The sequence below is a fragment of the Peromyscus leucopus genome, chromosome 3 (assembly GCF_004664715.2).
Source record: "Peromyscus leucopus breed LL Stock chromosome 3, UCI_PerLeu_2.1, whole genome shotgun sequence".
Taxonomy (NCBI): Eukaryota; Metazoa; Chordata; class Mammalia; order Rodentia; family Cricetidae; genus Peromyscus; species Peromyscus leucopus.
In genome coordinates, this window is record NC_051065.1 from 102,103,160 (window position 1) to 102,123,643 (window position 20,484).

General features: G+C 42.5%; 1 protein-coding gene across 1 annotated transcript in view; it reads left to right on the top strand.

The window, feature by feature from the left end:
* The window catches only part of Aplf (aprataxin and PNKP like factor), a 46,251-nt gene extending 32,276 nt beyond the window's left edge, over window positions 1–13,975 (top strand). The window contains exons 8-10 of the mRNA XM_028853648.2: window positions 3,613–3,738; window positions 8,217–8,263; window positions 12,644–13,975. Coding sequence (XP_028709481.1) covers window positions 3,613–3,738; window positions 8,217–8,263; window positions 12,644–12,858 — 388 coding nt within the window. The 3' untranslated portion in view covers window positions 12,859–13,975. The remainder of the gene's footprint in view (window positions 1–3,612; window positions 3,739–8,216; window positions 8,264–12,643) is intronic.
* The last annotated feature ends 6,509 nt before the right edge of the window (window positions 13,976–20,484 follow it).

Genomic DNA, 20,484 nt, shown 5'->3' on the forward strand with positions numbered 1-20,484 from the left:
GCTGTATCTGTGAAGTGCGTCCTCATGCCATGTGCACAGAGTACATACACCACATATTCTGTTCATTTCACACTCTTATTATTGCTCTCTAAAATACATTGTTATTTTTGCATTAGAGTAGCTATATTTTTCAGTTTCAACAGTCCTGAGTTTTAAATTTATATATCATATTGTCTGTGGAATGTCCTTAAGCCTAGAACATAATGTAAAAATCTACAGCAAAACAAAAGCCATCTATTACTTTGGGTTTGGAAAGACCCTGTTGTGTCTGCATTAGTTGGTGAGGGCAGCCATAACAAAACACCACAGACTGGCTTCTCTTCTTGCCCTGAAGGTGGTTGTTTTCTCGGTGCCTTTTCTCTGTATGTCACTTCCCTGGTGTCTCTTCCTCACTGAGGAAAACACCAATCATTTTGTGTCAGGGCCCCACTGTTATGACCTCACTTAACCTTAATATCTCTCTCCTAGGTATATTGGAGATTAGTGCTTTAAAACATAGGAGTTTTGAGGGGACGTAATTCAGTGAATAGCAGTATTCAACGCTGTCATTTCCTTTTGTTAAAAGGAGTAAATGTGGGCTGGAGAGATGGCTCAGAGGTTAAGAGCACTGCTTGCTCTTCCAAAGGTCCTGAGTTAAATTCTCAGCAACCACATGGTGCCTCACAACCATCTGTAATGAGGGCACCTGGTGCCCTCTTCTGGCCTGCAGGGATATGTGCAGATCAAACACTGTATACATAATAAATAAGTAAATCCTTTTAAAAAAAAAGGAGTAAATGTTTTATCAAATAATAATTCATTCACTTATACTTTATAATAACATGTTAGTTTTAATCACTCTTAGCTTTAGGCAGTAACTAACTTTATTAATTTTGAAATAAAGGATGTCTGAAAAATGTTTAAATCAAAAAAATTGTATTTGTAACAAAGAGAAAGAAGTAATTTTATTGAAATGTTTATATTTATAAAGAAAGGAGAAGAATAGCCTGTTGAGTTTGAGATAAACCCACATATCTACACACATACATGTCTATAAAATCATTACAAAAGTCTAGCTTTTCTTCAGCCTCTTGAACCTCTCCCCTCTCCCTTCTCTAAATGGATAATGTCCCAAGTCCTATAGTTTCTAAGTTTGCATTCCTCTTTGTTTTGTATTTTAATTTTTAAAAATGAATGTACAAAGTAATGGGTTTTATTATAATATTTTCACATATTTGTTATTACAATTTATTTAATTTATCCTCCTCTGATGTCCTCTATGTTCTTTTTTTTTGTTTTTTTGAGACAGGGCCTCCCTATATATAGTATAGTTCTGGCTGTCTTGGAACTTGCTATGTAGACCAAGCTGGCCTTGAACTCATAGAGATCCTCCTACCTATGACTCCCGAGTGCTGGAATTAAAGGCATGTGTCACCATGTCTGGCTCTCCATGCTCCTTTTATCCACTTCCCCAAACTTGCTGATTCCCTTTCCTTCCTAAATAACCCCTTTTCTGCTTTCATCTCACATCTGTTAACTTACCATCTTTATTTCCCTTCTGCTTTAAGGTATCCTCTCTCTCTCTCTCTCTCTCCCTCTTTCCCTCCCTCTTTCCCTCCCTCCTTCCCTCCCTCCCCCCTTTGCTGTTTAATGACTCACAGCTCCTCGTCTCCCACGTAGGATCCATATACGAGAGAAGTGTATATTTGTCCATCTGAGTCTGGCTCATTTCACTTAACATGATGATTTTCATTTCCATCCATTTTCCTGCTAATGTTAAGATATTTAGAATGTGATTCTCACAAGCATGCAGTAGAGTTCCTTAGAGACCACAAAGCATTGCTGTTGTTACTGATCAAATGTAGAAGCAAAGAGGAAAGGCCAGATACCTTTTCTTAAGCATGCATTATATCTCCATGAATGTTATATTGGAGCTATGAAGTTACATAAGGGTCAATGAGGTGGTTCAGTGGCTGTGCTGGATAGATGATGATGATGATGATGATGATGATGATTACGATGATTACTATATTGTCAACTTGACACAAGCAAGAGTCATCTGAGAACCTCAGTCTGAAAAAATAAAGTGCCTCCATGAAGTTGGACTGTAGGCAAGCCTGTGGAACATTTTCCTGATTAATTAATGTGGGATGGCCCAGCACATTGTGGGCAGTGTTAGGTAGGTCTTGAGTGGTATAAGGAAGCAGACTGAGCAAACAAGTAAGCAGCATTCCTCTGTGGCCTCCAATCCAGATTCTGCCTCCAGGTTCCTGTCCTGACTTCCCTCAGTGATGTAGTGTAACCTAACAGTTGTGAGTGGAAACAAACCCTTTTCCCCCAAGTTGCTTTTGGTTATGGTGTTTTATCACAGTAATAGAAATCTAATGAAGACAATGGGAAGAGGCACTTGCCACCAAACCTGATGACCTGAGTTGGATCCCTAAGACACGTAGTCCAAGGAGAGAATGAACTCCCACAAGTTGTTCTCTGACCTCCACATGTGTGCCATGGCTTAAACACACACACACACACACACACAAATGCAAAGATTATTTTTAAAAAAGCTATTAAAGTATGTTATTTGTAATATGTGAAAAGGTATATTACAGTTACTTGAAATAAATAAACGTACTTTTCTGATTTTTCACTTTAAATTTCTGCCAGGGTAAACCCACCACACAAAGAGATGGCTGTCGAACTCTAATAATAATTTAAGAGTAGAAAAGAAGCCTGAACCAAAGAGCTTGAAAACTGCTTTTAGAAGACATGATAGTGGACTTTGTGTAGTCAAATGAGTTTAAAGATTAGAAAGGAAACATGGGTCTATCTAGAATATTGGTAATGTTTTTATCTTAGCATAGGATATAGAAATTTACAAAGGCTATGGATGCTTATATTTGTTGTATCCCTACATAAACCATATAATGTTTATAAATTGTGTTTTTGTATACAGGACTTGTCATATCACACTAGAAATTGATTGTCCCCTGGGAGTCTTTTGATGATTAGATGTCACTGCTCTAGAGGCAGTGGGAGAATAGAGCCGACAAATGAGGTGGATTATAATCTCATGCAATAGCCAACTTTATTCAGAGTTGCAGACAGTTTATAGTCTGAGGGTTAAGAAAGGTTACATGAGTAAAGTTCTCATGAGTTCAAGCTGTACACGATTACAAGGACAAGCCACACGTGGGAACATGCTTTCCCACACAGGCATATAAAGGACAGTTTAAACGTTTAATTGAAATAACAGCAGCAAGCAATAATGAGTGATCTGAAGTGCACTCACTCCTATCTGCTATACCTGGGGGGAGCATGGAAATACATTCCAAGAACAATTCTGTGTTTTGACGAAACTGAAGTCACAAGACTCTTGTCTTGTTTCCTTGGAGTTCTCTCACAAGCACCCAGAATTCTCTTCACACAGCTTTATTCCTGGACTGTTTTCCAACAACTCTGTCAGGTTGGTCAACAACACGGCATGGGGATGTTCTCAGTGTTTATATCATCAACACAGGTGTTTGGTTCCCTTCTGGAATAATCGGGTATTCTTGGTCTCACTCTGTAGCCACTGTAAACCCATAACTTCCTGTTATTTTTTTTCTTCTGATGGAATGTTTATCACTCTCACAGGAAGAATCCTCTCCATTTTCAACATTTCAGCCACCCTGGTGATAGTGATTATGGAGATGTACAAGTCACAGATGAAGGTGTAACTGGTGACAGGCCCGAGTGTCCCTATGGGGCATCTTGTTACAGGTAAGGGAACCGAGCTCTATGTGGCTGCACTCGTCCCTCAGTGCTTCTGCGCCATGTGAAATCGGGTGACTGGAGCAGCTCTCCATCTTAGCATAGTTTTCATTAAATTTATGGGGAACACAGGTTTTCTTTCAGATAATTCTAAATTGTTATCCGTCTTCCAAGTACCTGAAGTTTTTCTGTATTTCTGTCTAAAATACAATCAGTTTAATTTATAAGACATCCCAATACATACTCTATGAAGACTCTGAGATGTGATATGTAAGTCTATTGGGAATGTTATCTCTATTTCTGATTCCTCAGCTCCCGCTAAGGCACCCCTCTTGTCAACGCCCGGAACTCAGTGGCAGCTGAAGAACATGAGAGCCTCCCCTCTGCATGTCCACACTGTCACCCTCCCCTCTGTCAGGCAGAGTAGACCTCTCCATACCACAATCTTTCTTTACCAGAATGTCTCCCCAACCAAGCAGCAAGCATATTACATTGACAGAAAGGATTCTTGGTATTTTGAAACCTTGTTTAATGTGTGAATAGACTTGAATTTAACCAGATTACAAAAGAAAGTAATCCCAAACCTAAAGAGCTTTAATGGAGACAGCCATTTTGTTTTTTTAGGAAACTGAGTACATATTACTGACTGAATCTACTGGGCACTGTAAGTTGTTGCACATGGCCTGTTTTTATTGAACATACCAAGGGTACTTAAGTTTCTAGTCTGCAAATGCTCCAAGCTAGTTTCTCTGTTGATTTGATCATGTGTTGTGGTGTTACTCAGATTTTCTACACTCTCACTGATTTTATTCTGTTTTTGTTACTGAGTTCAGTACTCAGTAACTTCAGAATTTTTAAAGCCCTTAACTTGTATGTTTGTCTTTTTTCTTTAATCCTGCTAGCATTTTCTGTCTTAAAAACTTTTCCTCACTGGAAAAGTCATAAAATGGTTAAGTGAGAGCTGTCTGCCTCTTCCACATTGGTGGTTTAGGTACTTTTCACAGCTGCTGTGACTGGGTTATTTTCCCGACTTCTTTTTCTGCATGTTCACTTTTGGTGTGAAGAAAGCTGCTCTTTTGATGTTGATTTTATACCCTGCTACTTTGCTGGACCTTCCCACTGTACGTCTTGTGGTGGAGGTGCAGTAGGGTCTCTTAAAGAGAGGACCATATCACTAACAAAGGGGCTAGTTTGGCTTCTTCCTCCCTGTTTGTATCCCTTTTATTTCTTTGCCTTTTTGCTGAGATTTCACACATTATAATGAGTAAGAGAGTTGAGAGTGAGCAGCCTTTCTTACTTCTTCAGTTGTCAGAGGTCAGCTCTGACCTGTTGAAGGGTTCTTGCGGGGAGGAGTGTGAAGAATGAAGAAGTATTAGATAGAAAGAAAGGCCTAGACAAAGAGAAAGACGGAGACACAGCATAGCTTCAGGAGGGCCCTGGGTCAATACCCAGCCGCCCCGAGTTTAATCATGATGGGCTTTTTATGCATCAGCAAGGGGAGGAGCTTCCCCCAAGGTCGAAGTATAAAGTACCAACAAGTGTAGACCCTTCAAAACCCCTGGTAGCCACACCCTTGGCCAAATCATCCCATTATGCAGCCCTGCTGGGTAAAGCAAGCTCAGATTCTCTGACCTGGAGTAAGGCCTTACTAGGGAGCCCCTGTGGGCCCCCACTCAGTCAGCATGATGTTTTCTTTGGGTCACAGCGGACTGACTCAATGCTGAGTGGATTTCATTTAACCAGACATGGATCTCGGAGCCCATGTAGCAATGCAGGTGCTGGGGAAGCTGTCTTCTGGGTCGTGGGTCATGTCCCAGTGACGGGGCAGGGCGGGGGAGGAGGCCCGCATCGGAAGGTTCCTGTTTGAATCTGTGGCTTTTGTAGTCATGGATGCTGTCCTGTTCAGGAACCCTCTAGAAAAATCCGTGCTGAACCACTGGGTGTTGACCTTCAGCATTGGTCAAGCTACCAGGGAAGGAGTTCGAAGACAGCCCTGTGAAGATAGCCAGGTCGGACAGGAAATGGAAGTGCTTTCCATCCAGCCATCGAGTAGAGAGACCCAGGGAAGAGAAGATGGGGGAAGAGACCAGATGCAGGAGTGATTGTGGAGCCGCAGTGCTGGCCACTGCACCCCATCTTAGGACACTGCATCTTCTTCTTCCCTTTGAAAGTTACAGTCCGCTTCACCCTTAGCCAGCAAGCCAGCCACACCAGCCAGCCTAAGCTTTTGGTTCAGTTCCTTCACTTGTTTTTAAATCCCAATGTTTAGGTACTTGGCATTTCTAAACCAGACTTTGAAAAGACACTCAAGTAATAAACAACTAAGACCATATTTGACTTTTCAATGATCTTGCTCAACTATTATTAAGGGGGGAAGACCCCTTGGTACCTGAAACAAACATGTTCACAGGAAAAAGGAAAAAAAAAAAACACTTCAAGTTTCAAATGACCCCAGATAATGATAAAATAATAAGTGACCCATGTAGAAAATAATACTTACCAGCTGGGGTTGTAGTTCAGTGGTCAGAGCACTTGTCTGGCATGCTCAAGTCCCTGGGTTTGATTTCCAGCACTTGTGAAGAAAAGAAAAGGAAGGGAGGGAGGGAGAGAGGAAGGGAGGAAGTGGACAGAAGGGGAAGGGAAGGGAGGGGAGAGAAGATGAAGGAACATTTGTCAGTAGCCTATTCTTTCATTTTTGTAGGTTTGAAATTTTTTAAATAAAAACTAAACAAAACTTCTGAGCTGCCCAGTAATCTTTTTCCTAGATGGAGGAGGAAGATCTTTGGTGTCCATGCCTTTTTATCCATTCCTTCTTCCCTGATGCTCAGCACTGACAAGAACTGAGTTTACGAGTCAGTCACCTGCTCCAGTGTGTTCAGTAGGGAAGGTGCCGACGCTTTGCTGTTTGCAGCTCTGGGGGCACATGTCAGTTGTCTTGTTCATTTTTTTCTCAAGCTCCAAGTTTCCGTTCCAGCAGAAGGTCAAGTGTAGGTTAATTACCCCACCGTCTTAGGTAGATCGTTTCCAGCCCCCGAGCCTGTTGACTTAGACTCTAATTAGCTGTACAGTTGCCCTCTTGCACTGTTTAATGCTCACCCCCAGGAGAAGTTGTGGAAAAGGGATAGAGCATCAAGGACTGCCACAGACACCTGGCCCGGCCGGGGCTGGCCTGGGAAGGAGTCTGGCTGATGCTGGAACTGTTCCTGGCAGTGCCTCTCCACCCACGAAGCTGCAGTCTCCACCGCGTGTGGGCTCTGTTGTTAGCCCTTCCTCAGACGGGGCACTGATGCTTAGCCTGTGAGAGGGTGCTTGGGCCAGGATTCTGATCGGTGTTCCTCGTGTTAATCCCTACCCTCCTTTCAATAGTGACATTCCCGTCGATAGAACTGTTACTTTCCTTAAGGGTCAGTAGAAGATGTTTTATGGAGGGAGGTTTGTTTTGGGGTGGGGGGGGTGGGCTCAAGACAGGGTTTCTTTGTGTAGCTTTGGTGCCTGTCCTGGAACTCACTCTGTAGACCAAGCTGGCCTCGAACTCACAGAGATCCACCTGGCTTGCCTCCCGGGTGCTGGGATTCACGATAGGATTAAAGGTGTGTACCACCACCGCCTGGCAGGAGGGAGTTTTTAAAAAAATCAATTTTAAATTGCTCTTGAGTGAGCAGGGAGCTCTACCGTATTTGTTTGTTTGTTTGAAATTTGTGTTGTTCGATATGCTAGTCAAGTTAGCTATAATTTAACTAAATTAACTAAAATCAAATAAAACTCATTACAACTTACATGCAATGACATTGTATTTTTTCTAAATCTTATTACTTAACTTGAAGTTCTGTTTTTATAATGACTTCCAATTGCCTGGAATAAGGAAAATACTTGGAGCAGATATGAAATATTAGGTAATGCTGAGAACCAGGAAACCACTGTTTATATGAGATGGTTCCATATAATTAGAAATTATTTGTTTTATCTAGTAGTTTCAGAGGCACAGAAGAGGAAAATCATAGTCCTTTAAAGATATAATTTTATTGTGGAACATTTTAACAAAGTGCACAGGTTTTAGCTGATAAAAAAGAACATTTTTACATTGGTGCTGTAATTTGTAAGTGGAAGATTTAGTCACTGATTATTATGAAGCTCCTAAATCCAGTTCCTTAAGTTGTCTGCCTTCTCTGTGCTGCCGTTTCTCGAGTTCAGAAGAACTAGCCTGGCAGGGGGTGCACACTCAGTCTCTCCTGCAGCGAGAAGGCGAACACTGCTGGGCAGAGCGGCACATGCCTGGCCTCAGGCGGTGATGAAGATGAAGATGGAGGCAGAGGAGGGGTGGAAAGGCGGGAAGGAGGGGCAGGGGCAGGGGCAGGGGACAGATCCTTCCATAAGGTGCTGCGTGGCCCTCACTTTATTTCTGGGTTGCTGAGAATGCACTTTACCATCCTAGCACTTTTCAGTCTTTGGGGAACCCTGGCCTATTTTTGCCTCCTTTTCTTTTTCAGGAAGAACCCCCAGCACAAGATGGAATACAGACACAGTGCACTTCCAGGTAAGTAAATGTACTACGGTAAACTCAGAAGAAACCTGTGAGTAATTCTCCCATTAAACCAGTTATTTAGAAAATACTGTTGCGTTTGTGAATTATTGTTGCTGATTTGAATTATTTCTCCTAAGTTATTTTTAATGAGTTTTTAGTTCATTTTTTCAAAATGAACTTTCAGAAGCTGAGTATGATACCTCATAACCTAGAATTCCAACACTTGGGAGGCTGAGGCAGGAGGATTGCCTGAAGTCTGAGGCCAGTTTGGGCAGCATAACAGTTTCCTGTCCAAATAAAGGAAAAAATTGTAAGCTTATATATAGCAAATGCTTTTCCCAGTCATAACCCAGCAGTATATGATGTTCCTGTGTCTTTTAGGCATCTTTTGTTTTTAAGTATGTGAGAGCAAAATAGAAACTGGTATGAGCAGTGATGAAAGCGTACTGACTTCCGTAACAGAAGAGCCTGAGGGCAGGCCTGGTTTGCACAGTGCTTATTGTGTTGGCTGGTTATTACGTTCAACATGTTCCTCATTTCCTTTCATCATTCTGTCGTAGAGGACTGTTCCTTCTCCAGGTATTTCCTCTCGACTAGAGGAATTTTTACACCCTTATTAAGCTGGGACAGTAGAATCAGTGCTGACATCTGAGGAAAGAATGAACAACTTCTGATTCATGATTCTTAGAAGAAGGGCTGAATTTCCCTCCTTGAACTAGCCTAGACCAAATCTTCCCTTTGAGCCAATCACCGTAGCTGGTTATTATTCTGAACCAGAGCGTGAACCTTCTCCAGTACCACTGGGACTGTGGGCATCCTGTTAGAGTGTAAACCTGTAGCTGTCCAGTTGACCATTGTTTTACCTGGTTTCGAGCTCTTTAAGAATTTTCCTAGGGGAAAAAAAAAAGAATTTTCCTTTCAATAAACCTCAGTTTCTTTGGGTCGTGTATCTAAAGGAAAGACTACGTCAGCAGATAGTGTCTGTGCCCATGAGGAGGGAGAGTAGAGCATATGCTGTCAGGACTGTGTATCTGCATGTGTGTAAACCAGCTTGTGACCAAACCATGAAGATAACTCGCAATGAGAGAAACCCACCGAGAACCTCTTTGTTGACTGCTCAAGTGTGTTAGTGCTCTAGACATAAACGGACAGCTTTGTCTTGGCTAGCAGGCTCTGGGGCTGTTACATGACAGAATCTCTTTACTGGGTTGGATTTAATGATTTTTCCAGCAATAATGTAATATTTATTTAACTATTTTATTGGCAGATTATGCCAATATATTGTCCCATATAAAGACATTTGTGGGGCTGGAGAGATGGCTCAGAGGTTAAGAGCACTGGCTGGTCTTCCGGAGATCCTAAGTTCAATTCCCAGCAACCACATGGTGGCTCACAACCATCTATAATGAGATCTGGTGCCCTCTTCTGGTGTGTACGCATACATGCAGGCAGAACACTGAATACATAATAAAGCAAATAAATAAAATCTTTTAAAAAAAACATTTGTGTATCTACAGAAATAGGAGCTATTTATCTAAAAGCTGTCAATATGCATCATATAGCATAGTTTAAAATGTCTGAATAGTCTTTGAAAAGTTTGTTGGGATTTTTGGAAGTGTTTTCTAAATGAAGAATATAGTTTAGAACTGTGAACTTAAAATATTTTTTAAGATTAATATAATTACAACATTCAACAGTGAATGTTTTAAGAATTTTTTTTTTGTATTGGACAGCCACTTTTTCTTATTAACAACACAAAAGCACACACATTTAGACCGCTGTTTAACTGGGTATTGCTGCCCACTGTTTCAGTTACTTGCAGTCAGTATTTGTCTGAAGGCAGCAAATAGGAAAGTTCTGAAATAAGTAACTCATAAGCTTTAACTACTGTTTTATTTATTCCATTTCATTATTGTTGCTATTAGTCTCTTACTGTGCCCAGTGACAAATCAGGCTTTAATCATAGGGTGTGTGTGTGTGTGTGTGTGTGTGTGTGTGTGTGTGTGTGTGTGTGTGAGAGAGAGAGAGAGAGAGAGAGAGAGAGAGAGAGAGAGAGAGAGAGAGAGGGAGAGAGAGAGAGAGAGAGAGAGAGAGAGAGAGAGAGAGAGAGAGAGAGCTGGCTTCAAGCTCCCCTGGAGATCTTAGCACAGCTGTAAGAAGGGAGCAACTCTGAACTCTTGGGAATCTCTGTGTGCTGATGTAATCAGAACACCTTTTTCTCCTCTGCAACTTGTGGGTCTGAATACTTTAAATATTAAGTTAAAGGTTAGAGTCTCATAGTTCCTAATTCAGAGATATCTAAGACAGAATTCTGACAGTTGTTTTTCTCATCTCCCACATGTTTAACGTTTATCATTACCCAGCTCCTAAGCTCATATATGTATTTCTTTACACACTCATTTTTTCATGTGTCATGTGTCTTCTGTGTGAGGAAGGTCACAGGATATGAGAAGTACCACAAAGCTAAGAGATCTTGAAAGAATCAATAGGACTTGCCCACTGATGTGCCATGGAATGAAGGCCAGCATGAGGGAAAGGAAACAGCCATGGCCTTGGATGGTAGTGCAGGTGATCAGGAGAATGAAGATGGCATTCCACATAGTAGAAGTAAGGAGAAAGAACTAGGTTCATTTTTGTTTCTTTTTAAAAAAAAAAAAAAATTAAACATATTGCATTTGAGGTGGACACTCCTGACCACATAAGATGATACGGTATAGCATAGTATCAGCATTAAAACAACCGCTTAAACTCTGGGATTTAGTTTCTCAGTTGTAGCCCGCCTGAAATGCTGGGTCCAGAGTTTTTCTACGTGTTGCCGCTAAAGGGTTGCATTGCTTGTGTATTGTGCTGTTGCCGTTGGCTGTGTTTCTTCTGTATCTAGCTAACGTGATTTCTCACCAGCTTTCCACACATTTTCAGAGTGCTAGAGGTTTGGCACAAGACAGTGAATGCACGAGAAATCAGTGCCAGGGAAACTTTGTCATTTTGCCGCTGCCCTACCTTTTGATGGCATGTCAAAGCAGTTATCGCCAACATCACATCTGACTTTCGGAGTTCTTTCAAGCCCCTCACTACGTAGTATGCATCCTTCTAGGCAACTGATGCTATTTCAAGAACTCACAGTGATTACTGAGAGCTACTGTAAAGTTTCTGAACTTCTGTAGTGGTGTGCACACACTGATATGTTCCCCTCGTTCCCCCAAGAAACGGAACCCCAAGATCTAGAAAGAAAGTGATTCAAGAAGAGCAACAGGGCTCACCTGTGATTCAAGCTGCTGCTTAGATGGGAAGGGCTGAGAGGATGAAGAAGGGTGGGCTGTCAGAAAGCTGGTGCAGTGGGGTGGTGAAGTACAACAGGAGTTTGCAAGTGCGAAAACCTACTGCCGTCTTGGTACATTAAAAAGAACAAACTAATCCAGGCAGTAGTGATGCACGCCTTTAATCCCAGCACTCAGGAGGCAGAGACAGGCAGACCTCTTTGAGTTTGAGGCCAGCCTGGTCTACAAAGTGAGTTTCAGGACAGCCAGGGCTGTTGACAGACCCTATCTTGAAAAATCAAAAGAAAAAAAAAAAAAAAGAAGAAAGGAAGGAAGGAAGGAACTAGTCTTTAGTTGTAAAATGAAACATTATTAAAAATATTATTATAGCATATAGTAAATTTTCCTTCTCTAGAGGTATTTGTACAAAATAATATTTATGGGAAAGAAGGGAAGATAAAACCTGTAGATGTAACCAACCATCTTATTAAATAAGAAACACAGAACCAATGCAAAGAAGAAAGCCAAGAGGTCAGAGCTAAGAACTAAAACCTTACCCTTCCTCCTGCGGTGGTCCTACCTCTCTGAAAGAGAGCTACTTCCTGTGTTAAAGTCTTTATAAAGACTTTCAGAGGAAAGGCAGAGGGGGCCTGGGACAGTCTGGAGAGAATCCAGGCCTGACAGGACCTTCCTAAGCTCCTGCTGCTTGGGGATTGCCCTCTGTCACCGAGGTTTCCCGAGAAAAGGCTTCCCGGTTGGTTCTTAGTTTTTAAGCATCTATTCACAAGTGGCACGTGCTGCCACCACTTGACCTTTGGCTGGGTTAGTGGGGATGGGAAAGTAATCCTATCAGCAAGGGGCAGGACATAGCGTAGCTAGGGTGAAGGTCTGGACAGCATGGTCTTACTAGGGACCATTGCTTTGACTCTCACAGGCCAGGCTAGTCACAGGATCTCACACTGTGGAGAGTTAGAATAATAAGAAACAAATAATCCCTTCCATACCTGTTCTAAAACTTAAAGTAGTAGGCTATATAGTAATTAGTTCTTGTTGCAGGGAGACATTTTACTACAGACATCCCTCACCCCAGCTTGAGTAGTGACTGATGTGTTGTTTGCAATGTTCTGCTTTTCAGTCAGAGTGGCTCTAGATGAAGATAGTGATGATGTTGGGCAGCCCAGTGAGAAGGACCCGAATGACAGCTTTGCTGAGGATGACGAGGACGAGGAAGAAGGATATGAGCCGACAGATGAGGATTCAGACTGGCAGCCAGGAGAGGATGATGAGGAGAAGGAAGATGTGGAAGAGCTTTTGAAAGAAGCAAAAAGGTTTATGAAGAGGAAAAAGTAACTTTCTACAATAATATAAAACTCAGATTTGCTTTTTCTTTATGGGAAACATCCAGAAACTGAGTAGGCACTTCAGTAATCATTTACTTCTTGTAATAAATAGTTCTCTGCACTTGAAACATTGAAACACCAGCCATCAATGAAATCGGTGAACTTTGTGTGATTGCCTGTTTGGGTGCCTGTTTAATTCATCTGTCAGTGGAAGCAGGTCATGGGGTTAGGCAGGGATTGATATTTTTCATACACTTTACATACTGCCAATAAAAGCCATAGGTTGTACACACCTTTGACCTTTGTAGTGTACTATGCAAGCTTATGCAACCATGATCGCAGAACAGCGGGAGGCATAGCCCTCCACTGCTGTTTAGAGTCCCTCCCGAAGCTCGACTTGAACAAAATGACAGCCATGCAGTGCCTGGTATTTTTCTAATTCATTAGATGTGGCTTGTGATTTCATTCATGCTTTTGTCCCTTGAATCCGTGGCTTTGTGATTCATTCACTGCTTTTGTCCTTTGAATCCTGGGGAAATTATGAACCAACCGATGCTGGAAATGATCTTGTTATCCCATAGGGAAGCGATGCTCACCTTGCAGGGAAATGCTTTCTGCACATCCCACAACTTCAGCTGTTCTCACATCATGCCCCTTCTTGACTACCTCACTTGCACTGTGTAGCTTCACACTTAGGCTGCAGAAAAGCTTCTAGCCATAGTTTTCTCAGAGAGTCTCCTCAGCTTGGCTGAGAGGGGAAAGTTCCCTGCCATGGTTAGGGTTCTGGCCTCTGAAGAAGCCCCTGCTCCAAGTTGATGAGGTACATCTCCTCACTCCTGCCCTTGAACCAAGCTCTCAGTAACTCTTCGTTTTAGGCAGCTTAGTTCCTAGGAGCTCAGTTTCCACTGTGAGCAGAGTCTGCACACAGAGCCGGGGTGTATCAACCATGAAGCAGCACGCTGGAAGCACCGTGTCATGCTTTAAGAGGAAATAAAATGCGCGTCTTAGAAGAACAGAAGGTGTTGAGTATGGTTTCTTAGTATATATGAGTCTCTCCATGTAATTGTACAATGTTAAATTTTACTTAAACTAAAGAAGGACAAAATAAATATTTCCCTATACTCTTATTAGTTACTTTGATTTACTTGCAAACTTGTTTTTCCCTTCTGCCTTAGGTTCTCTAGAAGACCACAACTGATAGGAATATGCTGTGGGGGATTTATAAGATTGGCTGACATGGTGAGGGCTGGGTAGTCCACATGGCTGCCTTTGCCCTGGAGAGGCAGAGGACCAGAAGCTGCCCAGTACATGCGGCTGGATGAAGTCCTCAGCAGCCCCATTCCAGCGCTGGTAGCCTAGAGGATTCCAGAGAGCTGCTGATCCTTGTTGCACTTTAGAAGGCCAAAGAATGGAGATCAGAGTGTTGATAAAGGATGGCTGCAGCAGAGGGGGAGTGGGTTGGCATGCTCACAACAGGGAGTGAAGGTGGGTGACAGAAGCCGCATTCCTTGCCCCATAGCCTTAGATCTGTACATTTGGGTGGCAGCCGCCTGGAGCGGGGGTGGGAGGGAGGGGGATGGGAGGGATGGGGACGGGAACTCTGGGAGATACCTTCACAGACCTGCCCAGAGACACATGCCTTAACTAATCCTAGATCCAGTCAAGTTGACCAACCAAGATTAACACTCATACCTTCTGTTATCTCTTTATTCCTGAGGGCCTTGGATATAGTCTTATTTTTGTCTCCATACCATGGGTACTGGATTATAGACATATACCATCACACTTGATTTATGCAGTGCTGGGAGTTGAATCCTGGGTCCTATGCAAATACCCTACCAGCTGAGCCACATCCCCAGCTCAAAAGCAATATTGCTTGCTTATCTATCTGGCTGGCTGGCTGTTTATTTTGAGACAGAGTCTTTCTATGTAACCCTGGCTGTCCTGGAACTCATTATGTAGACCAGGTTAACCTTGAACTCACAGAGATGGTCCTGCCTCTGCCTCCCCATGTATCATCACGCCCAGCTTAAAAACCTGTTTTTAAAAAGTAATTGTCTTAGGCCATGGTGGTACATACCTTTAATCACAGCATTTAGGAGGCAAAGGCAGGTAGATCTCTGAGTTCAAGGCCAGCCTTGTCTTCAAAGGGAGTTTTGGGACAGCTAGGGCTATTACATAGAGAAACTTTGTCTTGAAAAACCAAAAGAAAAGAAAGAAAAAAGATTCTCCTAAACATCAGTTGAGAACCAATGCTGTCCAACGCAGTGTTCAGTGAATTTAAACTGTGTCCCAGCCTTGATCATAGTAAGAGTTATTTCCTGTGTGTGTCTCACTTAGGTTTAATTTTTGCAGCAAATGTGTTTAGTTGATCTTTTGAGAGGAGGAGGATTTTCTAGGACCTTGGGAAGCTGGAGACAAGAATATGGGGGATACTTGATTATTTAGTACATTGTCACTTGGTTCCAGATGGCTTTCTTTATACAAGACTTTTTCTAAAGATGGTAACAGAAACATACAGACTGTGAGCATAGAATGGTAATGCAAAGCTAAGAACAAATGGATGGTACCTTTCTTTCCATTAATCTGCAGAGTTCAGTTTGCACAGTGAAGGGGAACCACACACCCACAAGCTGCATCCAGCCCTTCCTTATGGTGTTCTCCTTGTTGGTTAGGAGTCTCGTGGGGGAGGGAATCTTTCTGCTAGTCCTCCCAACCTGTGCAGTTCCACCTCTAAACACGAGAAAGAGAAGTGGTAATAATTGTGGTGGTTGACGTTAACATTTGCTGTCCTCATGTGATTACATAATACATATTATCTTACTTCATTAGTGCTGAGTTGTGTTCTAGACCTTGTTTTTGTCTTACACTAGCAGTACAGCGAGAACACAGCGGTGCTGTTTGTGATGTGTGCACAAGCTTCTTGGGATACTGTGGTGATACTGTGTTCCCCAAAATATTGTGCACCCTAATAAACTTATCTGGGGTCAGAGAACAGAACAACCACTAGATATAGAGGCCAGAAAATGGTGGCACACATGCCTTTAATCCTATCACTTGGGAGGCAGAGATCCATCCAGATCTCTATGAGTTTAAAGCCACACTGGAAACAGCCAGGCATGGTGACTCACGCATTTAATCCCAGGAAGTGATGGCAGAAAGGTATATAAGGCATGAAAACCAGGAACTAGGTTGGTTAAGCTTTTCGGCTTTTGAGCAGCAGTTCAGCTGAGATCTATTTGGATGAGGATTCAGAGGCTTTCAGTCTGAGGAAACAGGATCAGCTGAGGAACTGTCGAGGTGAGGAAGCTGTGGCTTGTTCTGCTTCTCTGATCTTCCAGCATTCACCCCAATACCCAGCTCCAGGTTTGTTTTTATTAATAAGACCTTTTAAGATTCCTGCTACAGGATACTTGTTCACTTCCTCAGGAATTAGTCTAAATGCCTAATGCCCTCATGAGCCACCCAGTATCAGTATCTCTGCATCCACCACCTGACACTCCTGATCCCCTCCTCACACTCAGTTTTTCTGTAACATGACTTCTTTCCACAGTGTGTAATTTAGGCTTTCTTTTCTCCTTTAGGATGTAAGCTCCATCAGGACAGAGGTTTTTGTCTTCTTCCTCCACTGCTGCTAGTGTTTAAGAGTAGAATGCAGAAGGTAGTGGTGTGTGGTGTGCTATCTGTGGAGTGGACTTGTAGTTATTGAGACATTAAGGGCCGTGTCAGAAAGAGTAGTGTGGTGTGGACAGAGGCAGGATTGTAGGGTTTCTAGGGTAAAGTGGTGGAGAGAAAACTGTGGCGCTGATTCCAGTACTGGAAAAGCTCAGAGATAATGAAAGCAGAGGGTGTTTGTCTCGTTGCATTGTGATAATGAGAACATGGACTGGTGGAAAGGAAGATTTTAAAAGATGTGATTGTCAGGGAGTGAATATTTGTACAGTAGTTAGTATTTGAACTTTAAATTTAATTATTTTAACTTTTAAAATTAAAATATAGTTACATAATTGTGATGGTTTGAATGAGAATGGCCCCCATAGCCTCATATGTTTTTTGTGTTTGTTTGTTTTTGAGACAGGGTTCCTCTGTGTAGCTTTGGAGCCTTTCCTGGAACTCAGGCTGGCCTCAAACTCACAAAGATCCACCCACCTGCCTCTGCCTCCCAGGTGCTGGGATTAAAGGCGTGTGCCACCACTGCCAGTGGCTCATATGTTTGAATACTTGGTTCCTAGTTGGTGGAACTGCTGGGAAGGATTAGAAGGTGTGGTCTTGTTGGAGGAGATATGTCCCTGGGGATGGGCTTTGAGGCTTCAAAAACCTCCCGTCATCCCCAGGGTACTTTCTGCTTCCTGTCTTCGGATATGGATGTGGGTTCTCAGCTGCTGCTTCAGTGCCCTGCCTGCTCCCATGCTCTCTGCCCATGGTGATGAACTCTTACCCTCTGGAACTTAAGTCCAAATAAACCCTTCTTTCCATAAGTGGCTTTGGTCATTGTGGTGGTTTGAATAGGAATGGCCTCCATAGTCTCATGTATTTGAATGCTTGATCCATAGGAAGTGGCGCTATTAGGAGGTGTGGCCTTGTTGGAGGAAGTGTGTCACTGTGGAGGCGGGCTTTGAGGTCTCATACATGCTCAAGCTAGGCCTAGTGGGCGTCTCCTTCTGCTGCCTGTGGATCATGATGTAGAACTCTCAGCTCCTTCTCCAGCACCATGTCTGCCTGTGTGCCACCATGCTTCTCTCCATGATGATATTGGATTAAACCTATGAAACTGTAAGCCAGTCCTAAGTAAATGTTTTCTTTTATAAGAGTTGCTGTCATCATGGTGTCTCTTCACAGCAAGAGAAACCCTAACTAAGACAGTCATGGTGTTTTTATCACAGCAACAGAAAAATATCTAATATAATGATTTTTCTCTCCCCTCCCCATAACCCTATGTACTGCCCCCCCACTCTCATATTCATGGCTTCTATTTTTTTGTTATTATGTATATATCTTAATTTACATTTATTAAAACTGATTTCCAACTCGATTGTACATTAGAATTCCTTCTGAAAATCTTTTAAAAGGTAAGTGCTGGGCTGCATCACAGACCTGCTGGGTCAGAATTTCTCAGATGAGCAGCAGTACTGGTACCAAACAAAGAGAATTTCACAGTGTGGTCTGCTGTGGATATGAGCGGCTGCGGGACTGGTGGGTGAGAGAGATTAGTCCTGACCGTGGGCCAGGCAGGACTGGAGAAAACTCCAGCTACAGTAGTCTGACATCAAGGATGAGATGCTGTTGAAGTGGAACGGCAGCCAGTGTGAGCCTCTTCTGTGGGTCAGCAGAGAGCAGCCCAGCCTGCACAGGGAGGACCAGACATCTCCAAGGATAATGATACCAAAGCTTAGGATTAGCCCAGGAGACGTTCATATTCATGACAGATGAAGATAGGTATAGTAGCAAACACTCTTTGAAATCAAACTATAAACTCAAGGCTTCCATCAGCATCCTGTATTAACCTTGCATTTTAAACTCCGTTAGGTGTGAGCTCAGCCTCTCACACTACCAGCCATAGCCAGAGAACTCAGAGGTGGGGGAGAATCAGATCTGTGGAGTCCGTGAGGAAGGCCTGCAGAAACCAACACCTGGAGGACAAGAAAAATACAACCAACTGCCTTTGCTTCATCTCCTGCTGCTGTGATCAGATGCTAAGGACAGAAGAACTTAGGAGGATGAAGGTTTGCTCTGGCTCACATTCAGAGTACACAGTCTGTCATCGTGGAGAGGTTGAGGCAGCAGGAACTGATCTCATTGTATCCTCAGTGACTGCAGAAGCAGAAGCGATGGATGCTTGTTAGTGCTCATCTTGCTTTCTCCACTTATACGTGGCAGGGTCCCCTCCCCGGAGATGGAAGGGAGGGAAGGAGAAGGGAATTCTAGATTCTCTTAAGTTGGTAACATTAATCACCACACTAACAAATGTGAAATTTTCATCTGAATAAAATCATCCTTGGGGGGGAAAATATCAGATGGAAATTGGAAGTTAGAAATAATTACAACATTGTGTGATACACAAATATATGCTTGGTGATTTTTTTTTTTTTTTTTTTTTTTTGTTTTTACATTTCTTGTGTTTTTGTTTCTAATACTTGGTACAGCTGTCGAATCAAGAATGTGTTGTGAGTGCTATTAAAGCTGCCCACCGCTTGAATATTTTGTTTTAAATGTGAAAAATAAACGAACTAGGTGTTTTACCCCTAAACCAGCAGAAGTATCCATATAAAACCAGGAAAAACAGGACAGACTGAAGATCTTAAGATGAAGGACTAAAAAAAGCAATAGACTTGATTAATAAAACAAAAAATAGTCTTTGAAATGATCAATAATGTTGACAACTCTTCACAAGAGAAAGACAGGAATTAGAGGTGGAAAGGGTTACCACTGCAAATATGGACGTTTGACATATCGTAAAGGGATATGTATAATTTTCCTTCAATTTGTGGATCTACATGAATATGACTTTTAGAAAAATACAATTATTAAAATTTGCTTCTTGAGAGATTTTAAAATCTTAATAGATCAAGGATTAGGAAGTATTCAGAGGTCAGCTCCTGGCTCACTGAATCTCTAGCTTTGCATGTAAAGCCCATCAAACCTTAATTCATAAAATAGCTTTCCTGTTAGAAATCTTAAGATGTGGGAAAATGTGGGGTCTCACGATTCTTTAAGTCATCTGAAGACAGCCCTGAAAAACTTAGAAGCTGATCCCATTGTGAGCACAGCAAGTCCTGATGACTGGCTGGTACCCAGCACTGCAGTGAGACCCCGGACCTGGCAGGATCTAGGCTGCATACTGGAGGGACTTCAGTGCCAGTAATGGATCCAGGTACTCCATCATGTAATGGGTTTTTAGACGAAGCCTGGATTCCAGCAGCACCAACAAGCTATGCTTAGGCACCTGTCCCCTTATGCCAATTACAGAATTACAACAAAAAACAGATTTATTCAGTGTGGCCACACAGGGAGGTGGGACAAAGGGATCCAGGAGCACCAAGTGCAGACATGAGAGAAACAGTTCTTGATCACCAACCTTTTAGATATATGCACTTACAATTTTCAGTGATAAGTGCTAATTGGCCAAGTCTTTCTAGAAGTCAGTTTAGCCATAGCTATTAATATCAAAATATTTGACTCAGCTCTTCCTATTTTAGGAAACTGTCCTATAGACACATTTGAGCCTCACTATAAAGATGAATACACCAGGACATATGGCTCCATCTGTACTAAGAAGAAAGGGGGGCTGGAGAGATGACAGCAATTAAGAGCACTGGTTGCTCTTCCAGGTCCTGGGTTCAATTCCCAGCAACCACATGGTGACTTACAACCATCTGTAGTAGGATCTGATTCCTCTTCTGGTGTGCAAGTGTACATGCAGAGCGCTTTTGCATAAAATATAAATAAATACATTTTTTTTTAAAGAGGAAAGGAAAACATGCAAGCAATGAAGTAATACAAAAGGAAGCTACTGTCCGGCAGTGGTGACACACACCGTTAATCCTAGCACATGGGAGGCAGAGGCAGGCGGATCTGAGTGAGTTCGAGGCAAGCCTGGTCTACAAAGCAAGTTCCAGGACAGCCAGGACTGTTTCAA